The following is a 17,190-nucleotide window of genomic DNA, read 5'->3' as shown; positions in this document are numbered from 1 at the left end:
TTGGTGAGGCTGTCTCTTGGATAGCTTGCGTCTACATAGCTCAAGGCTGATTCTTGTCCGTATTCCTCATACAGATGAGTTTTTGAAATTTAATTTATTATTATTTTTTTTGCTTTTTACTTTACATCCTGCTCCCTGCCCTCCTCCTGGTCACCCCCTCCCACAATCATTCCCCCTCCCCCTCCCCTTCTTCTCTCAGGTCCCTCTGGGTATCCCCCCACCCTGGCACTTCAAGTCTCTGAGAGGCTAGGCACTTCCTCTCCCGCTGAGGCCAGAAAAGCATCCCAGTTAGTAGAACATGTCCTACAGGCAACAGCTTTTGGGATAGCCCCCATCCCAGTTGTTCAGGACCCACACGAAGGTCAAGCTGCAAATCTGCTACATATGAATGGGGAGGTCTAGGTCCAGCCCATCTGTGTCCTTTGGTGGGTGGTTCAGTCTCTGAGAGCCCAAAGGGTTCAGGTTAGTTGACTCTGTTGGTTTTCCTGTGGAGTTCCTATCTCCTTTGGGGCCTGTAATCCTTCCTCCATAAGAGTCCACAAGCGCTATTTGGCTGTGGGTGTCTGTGTCCATCTGAGTCAGCTGCTGCTTAGAGCCTCTCAGAGATCAACAGAGTATCATTAATAGTGTTAGGGGTTGGTGCTTGCTTGCCCATGGGATCAGTCTCAAGTTGGGCTAGTTGTTGGTTGGCCATTCCCTCAGTCTCTGCTCCCTCCCCCGTGCCTGCATTACTTGTAGACAGGATACATTTTGGGTTGAAAGTTTTGTAGGTGGGTTTGTGTCTCCACTGCTCTCCCGGGGTTCCTGCCTGGCTACAGGAGGTGGCCTCTTCAGGTTCCACATCTCCAGTGTAGTGAGTCACAGCCAAGGTCACCCCCATTGATTCTTAGGCGCCTCCTTTATCCTGGGTCTTCGTGTAGTCCTGGTGATGCCTGCAACCTCCTCACCCTAGTCAGTTGAAGATTTCCATTCATTTTCATGGCCATCTAGCCATCTCTCCTGTCCTTCTACACACCTGATCCTCAACCCCCATTCCTCCCCATCCTCCTCCCTCCCAGTTCCTTCCCTCCATCCACCCTTTAGGACTATTTTATTCCCCATTCTAAGTGGGATTCTGGCTTCCTCGCTTGTGCCTTCCTCTTGTTTGGTTTCTTTGGGTCTGTGGGTATAGCGTGGTGCCTGTAGTTTATGGCTGACATCCACTTGTAAGTGAGTACATGCTGCGCTTGAGCTTTGGCGACTAGGTTCCCTCTCTCAGGATGATGTTCTCAAGTTCTATCTATTTGCCTGCAAAATTCACAATGTCTTGGTTTTTAATATCTGAATAGTATTCCATTGTGGAGATGTACCACCTTTTCTTTATCCATTCTTTAGTTGAGGGACATCTGAGTTGTTTCCAGCTTCTGGCTATTATGAATAAAGTTGCTATGAACATAGTGGAACAAGTGTCTTTGCAAAGTTAGACACCAACAACCCAAATAGTACAACTTAAAAATGGGGTACAGAACTAAACAGAATTCTCAACAGAAGAATCTAGAATGACCGAGAAGCACTTAGAGAAATGTTCAAAGTCCTTAGTCATCAGGGAAATGCAAATCAAAACAACTATGAGGTTCTATTTTACACTCATCAGAATGACTAAGATCAAAAACGCAAGAGACAGCACATGCTGGCAAGGATATGGAGCAAGGAGAACACTCCTCCATTGCTGGTGGGAGAGCAAACCTGTACAACCTCTTTGGAAATCAATTTGGTGTTTTTTTCAGAAAACTGGGAATAGTTCTACCTCAAGACCCAGCTATATCATTCCTGGGCATAATCCCCAAAGGAACAAAAATCTTTTTTTTTAATTAAATATTTACTTTACTTACATTTCAAATGCTGTCCCTTTCCTGGTTTCCCCTCTGAAACCCCCCTATCCCCTCTCCCTTTCCCCTGCTAACCAACCTGCCCACTCCCACTTCCTGGCCCTGGCATTTTCCTATACTGGGGCATAGAGCCTTCACAGGACCAAGGGTCTTTCCGCCCATTGATTACCGACTAGGCCATCCTCTGCTACATATGCAGCTGGAGCCTTGAGTCCATCCATGTGTTCTCTTTGGTGATTTAGTCCTGGGAGCTCTGGGGGTACTGGTTAGTTCATATTGTTGTTCCTCCTATGGGGCTGCAAATCCCTTCAGCTCCCTGGGTACTTTCTCTGGCTCCTTCATTGGGGACCCTGTGCTCAGTCCAATAGTTGGCTGCAAGGATCCACTTCTGTACTTGTCAGGCACTGGCATAGCCTCACAAGAAGATAGCTATAACAGGCTTCTGTCAGCAAGCACTTGTTGGCATCCACAATAGTGTCTGGTTTTGGTGGTTGTTTATGAGATGGGTCCCCAGGTGGGGCAGTCTCTGGATGGCCTTTCCTTCAGTCTCTGCTCCACACTTTGTCTCTGTAACTCCTTCTGTGAGTATTCTGTTCCCTTTTCTAAGAAGGATAGAAGTATCCACACTTTGATCTTCCTTCTTCTTGAGTTTCATGTGTTTTGCAAATTGTATCTTGGGTATTCCGAGCTTCTGGGCTAATATTCACTTATCAGTGAGTGCATACCATGTGTGTTCTTTTGTGATTGGGTTACCTCACTCAGGATGGTATTTTTCTAGTTCCATTCATTTGCCTAAGAATTTCATAAACCCTTTGTTTTTAATAGCTGAGTAGTACTCCATTGTGTAAATGTTCCACATTTTCTGTATCCATTCCTCTGTTGAGGGACATCTGGGTTCTTTTCAGCTCCTGGCTATTATAAATAAGGCTGCAATGAACATAGTGGAGCATGTGTCCTTATTACATGTTGGAGCATCTACTGGGTATATGCCCAGGAGAGGTATTAGTGGATCCTCAGGTAGGACTATGTCCAATCTTCTGAGGAACCGCCAGACTGATTTCCAGAGTGATTGTACCAGATTGCAATCCCACCAACAATGGAGGAGTGTTCCTCTTTCTCCACATCTCACCATCATCTGCTGTCACCTGCGTTTTTGATCTTAGCCGTTCTGACTGGTGTGAGGTAGAATCTCAGGGTTGTTTTGATTTGCATTTCCCTGATGACTAAGGGTGAGGGAACTGACCTGGGGGCTGTCATGGCTGCCCCAAGCCTTTCCCCCAGCTCTGTGGGCCAAGGCTCATCTGTAACTGAGAGCCCGACTTCTGATCTCTCAAGCCTGTGGTGGGGACAAGATCCAGAGGGCTCTTCAGAGCCGCAAGGCGGAGATGTTTTTATCCTGACTTCTTTTATAGGTCTCGGACTGGAATCTCGTACAAGTTAGGTGCTTCTTTCCAGTCGCCTGTTCGTGTATCTAGGTGCAGAGTGTGAGCGAGATGTTCAGTCAGTGTTTAAAGCATTTGAAGTGAAAATTCAATAAGCCTCTCATGTAGCAGCCTGTTAATCAAGGCTTTATTAAGGGGCATCCATGTGCATACACAGTGCATATAATCCCAGGAAATTGTACAAGTCTAAAGTAGCTTCTCGGGAAAGCCTGAATGGTGCTTACTTTAAGGCTTATTTATTCAACAAATGCTAAGCAGCTCCCGTGTGTCAGGCATCAGTGAACAAGGCTGGCAGAGCTCTGTTTTCAGGGCAGGGGCTCCTACTCTGCTATTAGGAGGAGATGGCAAGTAAATCAACAATGTCACTTAAGAATACGATACATCACTCTCATCAAATTTTGTGTCTATTCTCTGAGTATTGGGCTATACCAGGGGTATATATGGTACTCACTGCAAGCAAAACGTTGGATAATCGAATATGTTTTCCTTCATTATGTCAGATAATATGGTTTATAATTCAGCCACCCATTGTACTGCTAAGTGGCTCTGTTACAAGAAAATGAAAATCCAGCCTTACAAAGAGATCCAAGCTGGACCTGCTAGGAACTATGGCTGAAGACAGCATAATGTGTGGAGGAGTCTAGCCTCCAGATGCAGGAATGTCGCAACCTGTGACTCTCAGAGAAGGCACCAACCAGGTCCAGAGCTAAGAGACGAGGTGAGGTCAGGCGTTCCAGATCTTAGAAGTGTGAGAACCTGAGTCTGGTTCTAAATTTGCATGTGCGTCTCTCTCATCTGGTCATTGACTTTGGAAGAATGCTATAGGGGGTGGTCTATTTTATGTCAAGAAGCCTTATATTTAGCTTGGGGGTCCTTTAATTATCTGTTAACTCCACTCAGAGAGGAACTAAAATGGAGGTTCTTAGTTATTAGCAGATGGCACAGCCTGAGAGTAGCTAGGTGAGCAGCCACGGGAGTTCTCTGCTCTCATTCCCAGATTGGAGTTGCCGCAGACAGCAAGGGGAGTCCCTCTCTTTTCCCAGGTGAGTTCCCCAGGCTTCTGCAGCTATGCACTCTCTGAACCCAACCAGCAGGAAGTTTTGGAATCCTGTTTAATTCCATTGCAAGGACTTCTGCCTTTCTGTGGTCTCTGTGTTCTTAGTCAAAGAGGCAGCTCTGGGGTATTTAAAATGACTGTCACAGTGTGGCTAGAAACATCTCTCTATATCTAAGGCAGCAGCTCAAAGCTTGTGTTGTGGTTCATCCTTTCATTTTTTTAAAAAGATGTATTTATTTATTTATATATTTGAATACACCTTAGCTGTCTTCAGACACACCAGAAGAAGGCATTGGATTCTACTACAGATGTTTGTGAGCCACCATGTGGTCTCTGGGAATTGAACTCAGGACCTCTGGAAGAGCCGTCAGTACTCTTAACCTCTGAGCCATATCTCCAGCCCTTGTTTATCCTTCTTATATCTTACTAAAGGATGCTAACCTCTTCTCCTTTCTTCCAATGTTTTGGTTCCCAGTTTATGGTTTCATTTGAGGGTGCTGGGTTGGTCCATAGGAACATTAAGACATCTGAATTTGCAGTTATAGCTCAGAAGAGAAAGAGAGGCAGGGGACTGGAATGACTGGAGACAGTGAAATTTCTGAATTTCATCCAGGAGAAAATTAATTTTAAAGTCTTGGGCAACCATTTTTAGTTCTTGAGACAAATACAATTTATAATTTAAAGCTTTTGACACCAGTGGCATTTTTTTTTTAGGCTCGGTAAGGAAGCTAAATGGCAAAGCAGTTAAGTGGAGATCTGGGAATTTAAACCAGTTATTAATAGTTGATCAAAGATTATGGGTATTTATGCTGGATGGCAGCTATTGGAATAAATATGAAATTGATTTATAATCCACTTCTATGAGTCTCTTGGTGCTTACCTCCTGAGAATTTCTGAAGGGTTGGAACCCTAGTTCTCAACCTTCCTAATGCTGTGACCCTTTAATATAGTTCCTCATGCTGGGGTGACCCCCAGCCATAAATGTATTTTGTTGGTGCTTGAAAAGTCTAGTTTGTGTCAACGTGACACAGGCTGGAGTTATCACAGAGAAAGGAGCTTCAGTTGGGGAAATGTCTCCATGAGATCCAGCTGTGGGGCATTTTCTCAATTAGTGATCAAGGGGGAAAGGCCCCTTGTGTGTGGTGCCATCCCTGGGCTGGTAGTCTTGGGTTCTATAAGAAAGCAGGCTGAGCAAGCCAGGGGAAGCAAGCCAGTAAGGAACATCCTTCCATGGCCTCTGCATCAGCTCCTGCTTCCTGACCTGCTTGAGTTCCAGTCCTGACTTCCTTTGGTGATGAACAGCAGTATGGAATTGTCGCTGAATAAACCCTTTCCTCCCCAACTTGCTTCTTGGTCATGATGTTTGTGCAGGAATAGAAACCCTGACTAAGACACTACTTTATAACTGTAATGTTGCTACTGTTATGAATCATAATATAAATATCTGAAATACAGGATATGTGATATGTAGCCCCTGTGAAAGGATCATTTGACTCCCAAAGGGATCATAACCCCTAGGCTGAGGACCATTGATAGATGACCTTGATAGATGACCTTGATAGATGGTAATGGGAAAGGGTGGTTTGTCTGATTCTCCTTTTCAGTTAATATTGTGTGTACTTGAGAGTGCTTTTGGATTTGTTTTGAGATCTTTGCGAAGCCATGAGTCCAGTGTATTTGGAGAAATGGATGGGACAGGCTGTTGTGGTCAAGTTCAGAAAAAGCCATTAGTGGGATACCCTAGATCCAGCGTCTACCGCCTTTACCAGCCTTTCCGTTGCACAAACATCACTCTGGAATCCTTTTTCTTTTCCCATGAGTCATATTTGAACATTTTTGAATAGTATACATTGATGATTAAATTTTTGAAAACTTAAAAATGGTAATGAAATTACAGCATTTAAAAGTAAAAGTGGTATTTTAAAATTATAAATTGAGCCTTCTTAATGAGGTGGCTACTTGGCTGTGACTGTTACTCATACAGTTGTTGGTTTTTTACCATGGTTTTATTTCAGCCAGAATAAATGGGATATAGTGATTGTCAGGGTTTATCCCCCAAATATTCCTGTGGCTTCAGGAATAGCTAAAGTGATATCTCATGTCTTTTGAGATATACAATTAAATAATAAAAATAAACAGTAGATCTGGGTGTATGGGCGCATGTTTTAATCCCAGCATTTGGGAGGCAGAGGCTGGTGGATCTCTGAGTTCAAGTCCAGCCTGCTGTACAGAGTGAGTTCCAGGACAGCCAGGGCTACTCAGAGAAACCCTGTCTTGAAAAACAAGCAAATAAATAAATAAATAAATAAATAAATTTCTGTTTTAGAATAGCAATCTGTAAAAAGATATTTCCCAGAGCCATAAATGCTACTGAACAAAGATATTTGTGTCTCTCTGATCCCTAATCTTTAGAGTGGTATTTTATCTTCTAGACTCTACCAGATAAGTTATCAGTTATGAGAGGCTTTTTAACTACCGTTCTTCACTGCCTTCTTTACACACAAGGGGGACAAAAATGATTCATTTTTATTCGTAATCTCGAAAACCGCTGTGACTAAGTAACAATGCTTTCAGTGGGCATCTGCTCCTGCCTGAATCAACTCAATGCTCCTGTCTGTCTGTAACTGTCAAGAAAATGAAAGCCAGAATACCAAAGGCGCAGCGTCTGAGGACACAGATGTCAGGAGTCATCCGAGTGGATTCCGTGGCCCCCTTCAGCATGTTCACGTCAGGTTGTCTTACTTTTGCATTAGTGATTAGCTGGGGACCAGAATTTCAGATGGTTGTCACTGGCCCAGGTGGCAGTTGTCCCAGAATCTGCACCTTTTTCCTAGACAGCGCTGGAGTCTGTAAGCAGAGGACCCTGCTTCTCCGGAGGCAGAAGCCTGTGCTGACTCCTGGAAGCTTTGGATTTTCTACTGTAGGGTTACTTCCCAGGCCAGAAATTTGCATCAAAGGCCCAAGAAAAATACATCCAAAAATAAACATGAAAGCCAAGACTTCATGCCAGGAACTCCAGCCACACACATCCTGTTGGCTGGCTCTCTTGTCTCTCTTCTCACAGCTCTGATTCTTTTAGACCAAGCGGAAGCCTGCTCCAATGACTTGGACCTGATGCCGGTACAAAGGTCTCACTCCTCAGTCCTCAAGTGTCTCCATGGAGTGACAAAAGTTATTCAGGTCCAAAAAGGAAAGGAATGAAGTTGTTAGGAACTAACTAACATTTAAAAGAAAGAAAGAAAGAAAGAAAGAAAGAAAGAAAGAAAGAAAGAAAGAAAGAAAGAAAGAAAGAAAGAAAGAAAGAGGAAGTCTTTTGCTACCTGGGACTGGCCAAGCTTTCCTGGAGAGCCTTCAGTACTGCTTCCTCCCTGGGGACGCAGAGGCTATCTGTTGGATTTGAATAGGGACCTGTCACTGATGTACACTGTGCTGTTCAGATAAAGGCTGGCTGCTTACTGGATGTCTGAGAACTTCCCGCAACAGACGCATGCTCTACGAGGTCAGAAGGGTCTTTGATTCTTTGGTGAAGGGTGGGAGATTGGGGAAAGAGTATGTGTCACGGCTTTGGTTTGGCTTGAGGCATCACACTCCAGAATGTTTCTGGCTTTTCTGATTATGTTCTACCAGAGCTCGCCATGTACCAAGGCACTGCCATAATTTTATTTCATCCTTGTGGTGTCTGTGTTGGGGGATGGGGAAGAGGGGTGGTTCATCTTTTTTCTGATGGCAACATGATTTTGAATACATTTCCCGAGGATACTGTTCATAAGTAGGCAGAATTACATTGAGGACATCAATATTATAGATAGATAGATAGATAGATAGATAGATAGATAGATAGATAGATAGATGCTTTTCCTGTGATATATTTGAATGACATACATTTAAAAAACAAACCTGGGTAAGGAAACAGATTGAGGCGGTTGGTGTTTTCCTCTCTGGATGCCTGCTAGCTCTCAGATTATTTGAAATCTTTAGTGTTTATGGGAATCCTGTTACATTATTGATAGCTGGAAGTCCTATCAGCCCCCCTCAACCCCCAACTGTGATCTCACTGTTTCACAGAAGTTTCTCAGGAGATCTGAACAGATCAAGGCTGAACTGGCAGGCGCTAGGCAAACCCAGCTGCTGCTCTGTACGCCAGTCGGCAGGGTTGCTGTAACCAACCAGCGGCCACCCCTCCTATATCCTTGGCTCCTGCAGATGTTCATTTTGACAATGCTCAGCTCTCCTTGGGCCTTTTAGGGTTACGCTAGGCATTTTGAAAAGCTCCTTGATTGATCTGCCTCAGTGTTGTTGACACCCCTCCTAGCCTGTCTCCTGAGAGCAGACCTCCCAGTGGCCCTCCATAGTCACTCAGCTAAACCCCAGCACAGTGTGCCCTTCTAAATAGCTATCAACTCCTTTCTAAGAAGGGACTGTAACACATACAACAAACGCACTTTCTTCCCACCACGTGGAGTTGCAGAACACACTCCGGCTTTTTCTGTGGTGTACAGTGTTGTAAAGACAGAAAAAAAAACCTCGAACATCAACACAGGATGCTCTGAATAAGACAAAACAAAAAGTACTCGGAGAAAGTGTGCTGAAGGTCACAGAGGAGCCCGGGAGATTGATCTCCACCCAGGGTCTCATTTCATACAAGACTCTGCTTGTGGAATCTTGTGTGGCTAAGCAGGCAGCTTCTCAGCCTCCTCTCCCGCATTGGGGCCGGTTAACCAAATGACAGCCTTGGAGGCTGTCTTGTCCCAGGGAGAGGGCAGGTTCCTTCCCCTGAGGTCTCATCTCTGCACTTGGGTTTTTCTCCCCTGTGGGGCCACTGGGCCTCTCAGGGATCTCATGGAAGGGTCATGTGCTGTGTTTCCAAACACTAGCTTTTGTTTTCTGTTTGGGGTCAGTCATCATCTGGAGAAATCGACTCTGAAGTTTAATGGTCCCTCAGGCAACAGCAGTTCTAGCTGGAAAAATGTTAAGAACTTGAGTCTTTCAGAAGGAACTCGTGGTGAGGACTAGAGGCTTTGTTAAGCTCATTATGTGGAGAAAACCTTTGGTCCTATGATCATCTTACTTCCCCGGGGTCCAGATTCCACAGCAGGCTGGGGGCACCTGGGTGGAGAACATCTGACATCCAGGAAGACGGCAGGAAACTGGTTCACAGTGCTGGCCTCTGAGTTCCGGAAGTCTTGCCCCAGCTGACCTCCGAGACCTCGGCGTTTAGAGCAATCTAGCCCAAACCAGTAAATGTTAGATAGACCTTCCAAGGCCATTCGTGTGATCCAGTGGTCTGGCCCGAAATGCTGGTTTATTCTTGACTTCACCTGGCATTGCTGGGTGAGTTTCTGCAGAGGTCTTTGGCCCCCTGGGACCCTTACTGGGACATAGAAATCTCTCAACTTCCATTTTGGGGCACTGACTGGAGGAGATCGATGTTGTTAGTCTATTACCTACTTGAGTGCCACTTGTTAAACACTTTAGTGTTCCTTCCCTTTCGGTTTGCAAATGAAAGAAGGCAGAACCACAAATGATATGGATGGAGAGAATAAAATATAAGCCAAGGGGATGCAGTTCATCAAAATATATTGTTTGGAAGGGAAAGGGAATTCTTGGTATCTCTCTGGGTCCACATTAAAATCATCAGGGGAGCTTAAAAATAAAAATTCCCATGCCTGTGCCTGCCCTGGACTAAAGAAATCGGAAACTGTAAAAAAGGTGGGCCCAATACTGTAGCCTTTTAAAGTATCCTCAGTGGGATTCCAGGCAGCCCTGCCTTTGAGCAGAGGGCTTTGCCAGTCAGTCATGCTTCTCTGCTCCTTTCAGAGTGCACATGGCTGGTGTGCTGGCCCAGGCTTATGCCCTGCGAATGTTCTCTGTTGCTCCGTTAGATCTCCTGTGTCTGTCACTTATCCTTCCCACACAGACATGCTACTTTCAAAGTCTGCCAGACTGAAATGATAGCGGTGGTCAGTAGTGAGAATGTGGGGGCTATTTATGAATTATAGGTGCCTATGTGTTGTGGTTATTAAACATGTGAACGTAAGGTCTCCTGTTTCCCCCACCCGTGACCTCACATTCTCTTGGATGTCAGCGTGGCGATGCCTGCAATGCTGGTTTACATCGGAATTCCTGGGGACCGTGGAGTCCCAGTGAGGGAAAAGGAAGGGATCCAAGCTATGTCTGGTGACATTACAGAGAGTTTAGAGTTTATGTGTCTTCTGAGAATACTGGGAAGCTTCGGCTGTCCCTGCTATAGTTTGAGAATGACTCTTTAAGAAACATTGCTGGAAAAACATTAATTTGAAAAGTGTGCAAACTTCTAACTCTTGATAAATCTGATTATATTTTTTTCTTTGCTATGTTCTCTTCCACAATGCTATATTCTGGCATGTGTGTGTATGTGTGTGTGAGTGTATATATATATATATATATATATATATATATATATATATATATATATATATGTATGTGTGTGTATGTGTACACATATATATGTGTATGTGTGTGTAAGTGTGTGTATGTGTGTATATGTATGTGTGTGTATGTGTACACATATATATGTGTATGTGTGTGTAAGTGTGTGTATGTGTGTATATGTATGTGTGTGTATGTGTACACATATATATGTGTATGTATGTGTAAGTGTGTGTATGTGTGTATATGTATGTGTGTGTATGTGTACACATATATATGTGTATGTGTGTGTAAGTGTGTGTATGTGTGTATATGTATGTGTGTGTATGTGTACACATATATATGTGTATGTGTGTGTAAGTGTGTGTATGTGTGTATATGTATGTGTGTGTATGTGTACACATATATATGTCTATGTGTGTGTAAGTGTGTGTATGTGTGTATATGTGTGTGTGTGTATGTGTACACATATATATGTGTATGTGTGTGTAAGTGTGTGTATGTGTGTATATGTATGTGTGTATGTGTACACATATATATGTGTATGTATGTGTAAGTGTGTGTATGTGTGTATATGTATGTGTGTGTATGTGTACACATATATATGTGTATGTGTGTGTAAGTGTGTGTATGTGTGTATATGTATGTGTGTGTATGTGTACACATATATATGTGTATGTGTGTGTAAGTGTGTGTATGTGTGTATATGTATGTGTGTGTATGTGTACACATATATATGTGTATGTGTGTGTAAGTGTGTGTATGTGTGTATATGTATGTGTGTGTATGTGTACACATATATATGTGTATGTGTGTGTAAGTGTGTGTATGTGTGTATATGTGTGTGTGTGTATGTGTACACATATATATGTCTATGTGTGTGTAAGTGTGTGTATGTGTGTATATGTGTGTGTGTGTATGTGTACACATATATATGTGTATGTGTGTGTAAGTGTGTGTATGTGTGTATATGTATGTGTGTGTATGTGTACACATATATATGTGTATGTGTGTGTAAGTGTGTGTATGTGTGTATATGTATGTGTGTGTATGTGTACACATATATATGTGTATGTGTGTGTAAGTGTGTGTATGTGTGTATATGTATGTGTGTGTATGTGTACACATATATATGTGTATGTGTGTGTAAGTGTGTGTATGTGTGTATATGTGTGTGTATCTGTATATGTGTATGTGGATTATTACTGAAAAAATTGTTCTTTGGCTGTTAGAAGGGCCAGACTTTCTTATTTATCTCTTATATTGTCTTTCTTATTCATACCATTCATACATACAGTTAATTTTATTTAACAATTCATATAAATGCTTAATTTGATTGAGACATTTATGCTTATTAATTATTAATGCACTTTTTATTTGCAAATATGTTTGACCTCTCTTCAAAATATTTTATGGAAATTCATTTAAAATCCATTAAATTCACTGTAAACCTGGCTCTGCTGTGGTTTTTAAAATTTTGTTTTGAAAGCCACCATCTTCCTTCTGTTCCTAGAAGGTTTGAAAAGTCACATGATGTCAGGGTAGTTAGTAGTAGTAACGAATTGAGTGAAGTTTAAAAACCTTCTATTGTTTCAAAACTCTCAAAGGCATTTACTATCAAATGTTCGAAGAGCCTCCCTCACCCCTGAGTTTTAGGAAGTATTTTAAAGCAGGCAGAGCTCCTTTAGACAGAGGTCCCTGGGAGCAGGGTACCAGCAGAGATCTGGCTCATTTAATAAGGCTACAGGATGAAGGCACAAGGGCGAGATGGGGCTGGGAGGGGACCAATCAGCCCGGTTTTCCAGGTGCCTCAACATTTCAGTCAGATCCTTACTACAGTCTCTACATAGGATGCTCCAAGGATCCGATTTTCTCAAAAATCCCAAACAAAATCCAACTTGTTTTTCTGTATCACCAAGAAGAGGTGAAAGGCAGCCGGTCTGAACTAGAACCAGAGAAGTAGTACCCCTGAAGTAAACGGGCTCCAGCAGCTGCCAGCTAGAACATTCCCTCTCGCCTCTTCTTGCCCCTGGGGTCAACTTGCTGTGGGCAGAAGTCACCTCAAAATTGTATCCTTTAGTCTTGCGAGGTCACCATATCATTGCTGGATTTAGAGGTCACAGCATGTACCTGAACAAGCCCATTAAAAGAGCCAACTTAACGGTAAAAAGCAGAAAAAGGACATTTCGTCAATGTGGCCACATTGGGAAGAGGGACAGAGAGTTCCAGTGGCTGCCCCACTCCGCCCAACCGTCTTCACCTCCGCTCTCCATCCTCAACCCCCTGCCCTCCACCTACCCCTCCACCCTCACTCCCTCGCCACCTGCCATCTCAAGCGCATCTGTGTTTTAAAATTTAAATATCAAAAAATTTAAATCTGTACATCTTCAGAAAAAAGAAGAAAACATTTTTCTTTTCCCATCGTTGCTACTGATACTTCTGCCTCTGCTCTTCCCCGGCTCCTCTTATTCCTCCTCCCCTACCCATTCCTTCTTCTTTTTGGCAAACCAGGACTTCTGGCATGACAGGCAGGTTCTGTTCCACTGAGCCACACTCTCAGCCCTCCAGCTGGTTGTTGTTGTTGTTGTTGTTGTTGGGTTTTGTTTTTTGTTTTTTATCCAAAATTTTCTCTGATCCTCAGGCTCTTTTTAAAAATTTTATTATTACGTCTAAGTACACTGTAGCTGTCTTCAGACAGCACCAGAAGAGGGCATCAGATCTCATTACGGATGGTTGTGAGCCACCATATGGTTGCTGGGATTTGAACTCAGGACCTTCAGAAGAGCAGTCATTGCTCTTACCAGCTAAGCCATCTCTCCAGCCCCAGTTGTTTCTTATAATCTCTGTGCAGACCATCTTTTAGGATCTGCACTAACGTTTTCTTAAGATTTCTTTTCCGAACCTTGGTGCGATGGTCGCTGGTTATCCCTTCCACTTCTCTAGCGTTTGGGTCTCTATCTGGTGTCCATGATTGACGGAGGAAAGCTGGTTAGAGGTCCAGGTCCTGACCTGTCCCCGTGTCATACTTCCCTTCCCACACATCTTATTAGTAAACATTTCAGGTACATAATGGATAACTCTTAATAAGATGATGATTAGCAAGTGATAAAGTTCTTTGGCAAAGCCCTGATCATAGCTGCCAACAGTGCCCAGTGGTCTCAACGGCTGACTCCTTGTGCTTCCAACACATTTAAAAAGAAAAATTTTAGCTCAGTTGGAACTTGATCTTAAATTCTCTTTTATTTGTTGTTTTAGACCTTCTTCTTCATCTGAGTCCCTTCCCCAGACTTTGTCAGAAAAACCAAACTCCTCTTCATCTTTTTAACTTTTTATTCAAACATTCAGGAAAAAGAAAAAAGAAAAGAGAGAGAAGAGAAAAGAAAAGAGATCTGTCAGTCTCCTCTGGTACTACGTATGCGGATTCCGCCGACCATAGCAATAGAGTCTAGGGATCCTGAAATGATGCAGCCTAGTGATCCGGATTGGGTCCGTTTTCTCTGCCATTTAAAGAATTAAAAGGCAGGAAAGATCTGAAGCACAGCAGGTGACAGCGGTGAAGCCCTGAGCACTGAGCACCACAGACAGGATCCCAAGTTGAAGGGAAGTTGTCACTGAGGGTGAGAGGACACACATCTGCCACCATCGCTCAGAGAAAAATACACGCTGCAGAGAAGATAGGGACCCTCGAGGCCAAAAATCCAGTGTCCTCTTGAGGGCTAGGGGTTGGTTGTTAAGCCTCAGAGTTTTCCTCTCTCACTTTAGAGCTGGTCACCTTGAGGACAGATAGGATGGATGGTTCATTGGTCTGCAACTGTTGTGTGACATGTCCTCATGTGGCCTTGAACTTGGACCAGTCCATCAGCTGGGGATCTGCTGGTGGGAGACAAGAGCTATGATGCTTTTGTCTCAGTTCTCAAGGTTGAAATGTTGGCTACCTTATTATCTAGCTATGGTCCATTTCCCTACTTGCCTGCCCACCAGGGAGGGAGTCTGTCTAACTCCTAGCCTCTCAGTAGGATGAAATATTTTTAAATAAACTGTGTCTGAACAGGTACAGACTTCCCTGTCATTGTTTTGTAAACAGGGCTGTGTAATAACTAGTTAGGAATAATTTACATTGTGTTAGCTATTAGAAGTAATGTAGACTTGATTTAAAGCTAGGCATGGGGGCTCAGGCCTGTGATCCAAGAATTTAGGAAGTAGATTTAGTAATTTAGTAATCTTGACGTTAAAGTTAGCTTGGGCTATATAGCAAGACCCTAGCTAAAACAAACAAACAAACAAACAAACAAAAACAAAAAGCAAAAGTATTTGAGAGGATTTATATTAGGATTAGAGAGATCTACTGTGCATAGGATTTTGTAAACACTACACTTATGCAAGAGATGAGTTTCTGCAGATTTTACTCTTTGAGACAGGTCTTAGTGTTCAAGGGATGACTGTAATGTTGGCCACTTGGAAGCTATTGCAGGTATCCTGACAGTTTGCCCCTCATGTTCAGGTTGGCTTTCCCTTACTTCTCATCCTAACTGGTCCCTTTGTAATCAGTTATGTGCCTCAGAGACAGCCCCTCATTAGGACTGGGAAGTTTTGTTATGGTTTTCATAACAACTTTTTTTCAAATTGTGTGTGGGGGAGTGTTTGTCTCCATATATGTGCATCACACATGTGTCTGCACCCACAGAGGTCAGTAGAGGGTGTCAGATGTCCTGGAAATGGAGTTGTGAGTCACTATGTGGGAACTGGGAACCCAACCAGGTCCTCCACAAGAGCAAGTGCTCTTCACCACTGAGCCATCTTTCCAGCCCCCAACAGCGTAGGTTTTGAAATCTTCCCATCTCTAGTGATACAGTTTTTTAGAGACCATGGGCTTGCTGGCTGAGCAAAGCACCTAACATGCTCAGAAGTGTGACTAGCCTCTCCTGCAGCCTCCTCCGTGCCTCCCTGGCTGCCTTCCCTGCTCCTGTGGTGCCTCCTCAACTTCCTTGTCTTCTTCTGTCTCAAGAAGCAGTCCAAATGCCATCTCCTCTGACACTCTCCTCAGGCCCCGTGGATAAGATTGGTGACATAGGGAGAAATAATGACATGGACTCCTGCATCTACTGCCTCTTGGAAGTTTATTTTTAAAATGAAATACAAGATGTGAGTGAAGCTTTCTCCTGTGGAGAAGTAAGCCACATGATCAAAAAGCATCCTAAATAAGACAGGTTGCTATGGAAGCTAAGATGTGCTCAGGGAATGGGGATCAGGAAGGCCAATGCCTGCCATTGCTCAAATTTAAGGAAGATGAAGGTCCCTCAAATCTGGCAAGAAGAAGGCTAAAGGGTCCTGAGCCCAGGAAGCCTGGAGCAAGAGGTCAAATGTGGCCACAAAACTGATCTACAGAAGGTACTACAACTTTGTCTAGGCACTTTGGAGCCCACCTGTCACCGAACCCAGGGCTCATAGGTCACACAAAAACTCTACTGCTGAGCTATAGCCCTTCACCTGTGTTTTATGTTTTAAAACGTTGAGACATTGTCTTTCTTGACCACTGTGGTCTTGAATTCACACTCTAGCCCAGGCAGGCCTTGAACTCGTGATCCTTCTGCTTCTGCCTTCCAAGCAGCTGAGGTTACAAGCCCGGCTGTATCAAGTCTTTATAATTGGTACCTTCTGCTTGATGTGGGTTTCTTTTGATACTGGTCAGGCAGGAGTTCATTATCCTCATTCTGTCCAAGGTCACAGAAGGTCCCAACTCTCTACATCACTTTCCACCCTGTCTTCTCCCGGGACTTCTCTGGTAGAAGACAGATGAGCCCCTGAGGGAGAATCCCACAGAGGAGTGGTCAGGGAGGAGTGATCAGCCTCGGGCCAGATCTGATTCAAGAACACTGTGGTCGTTTGGATCTTAAATTTACACGGTGTGTCTCTGTGAATAACAATGAATTAACAGTAACAGATGGATTTGATCTGCTACCATCTGAACGCTGGAGATATTCTTATTGCTTAGACATATCAACTCTTTAGTTGTAAGTTATTACCATCGTAGTCTGGAGAATAGGATTGAAATGTTATCATTTCAGGTGTGGGAGCATGGGGAATGAAAATCTCTCAGTTACCTTAGGAAACAGTCAAGATAAGATTCAAATGTTTGCTTTCAGCCTACTGGAAATGCAAGGACTCACTTCATCCACTGGCAGACAGGTCACAACAGGCACTTTTAATTCTGGGATTTATGACCTAGAGGGTGGGGCTGAGTTCAGGGCCCAGATGTTTGACCTTTGACATCGCTCTATGTGTACACATTCCGCCCTGCCCCCTGAAAAGTCCTGGAGCCATTATTCTAATCTGTTGCTGCTGTCCTCAGATCAGGAACCGTTTTCTGCAGAATCCAAAGGCTATAGAGTGGGTTAAGTAGCTGGAAGAATACAGA

The 17,190-nt window shown here is 43.6% G+C and overlaps 1 protein-coding gene across 4 annotated transcripts in view; it reads left to right on the top strand.

Moving 5' to 3' along the window:
• Rapgef4 (Rap guanine nucleotide exchange factor 4) overlaps positions 1-17,190 on the top strand; it is a 292,946-nt gene that overhangs the window by 75,661 nt on the left and 200,095 nt on the right. Inside the window, exon 1 of one of the 4 annotated variants that reach the window (XM_021156131.3) lies at positions 7,678-7,866. The exons of the other annotated variants lie outside the window; for them this stretch is intronic. Within the exon in view, the coding sequence (XP_021011790.2) occupies positions 7,855-7,866 (12 nt within the window). The 5' untranslated portion in view covers positions 7,678-7,854. Of the gene's footprint in view, positions 1-7,677; positions 7,867-17,190 lie in introns of those variants that run through there. 4 annotated transcript variants of the gene reach the window in all.

This window comes from Mus caroli, unplaced genomic scaffold, assembly GCF_978045245.1.
Source record: "Mus caroli unplaced genomic scaffold, Mus_caroli_1 scaffold_2, whole genome shotgun sequence".
Lineage (NCBI taxonomy): Eukaryota > Metazoa > Chordata > Mammalia > Rodentia > Muridae > Mus > Mus caroli.
Note: the sequence above shows the minus strand (reverse complement) of the source record. Positions and strands in the feature narration are given on the sequence as shown.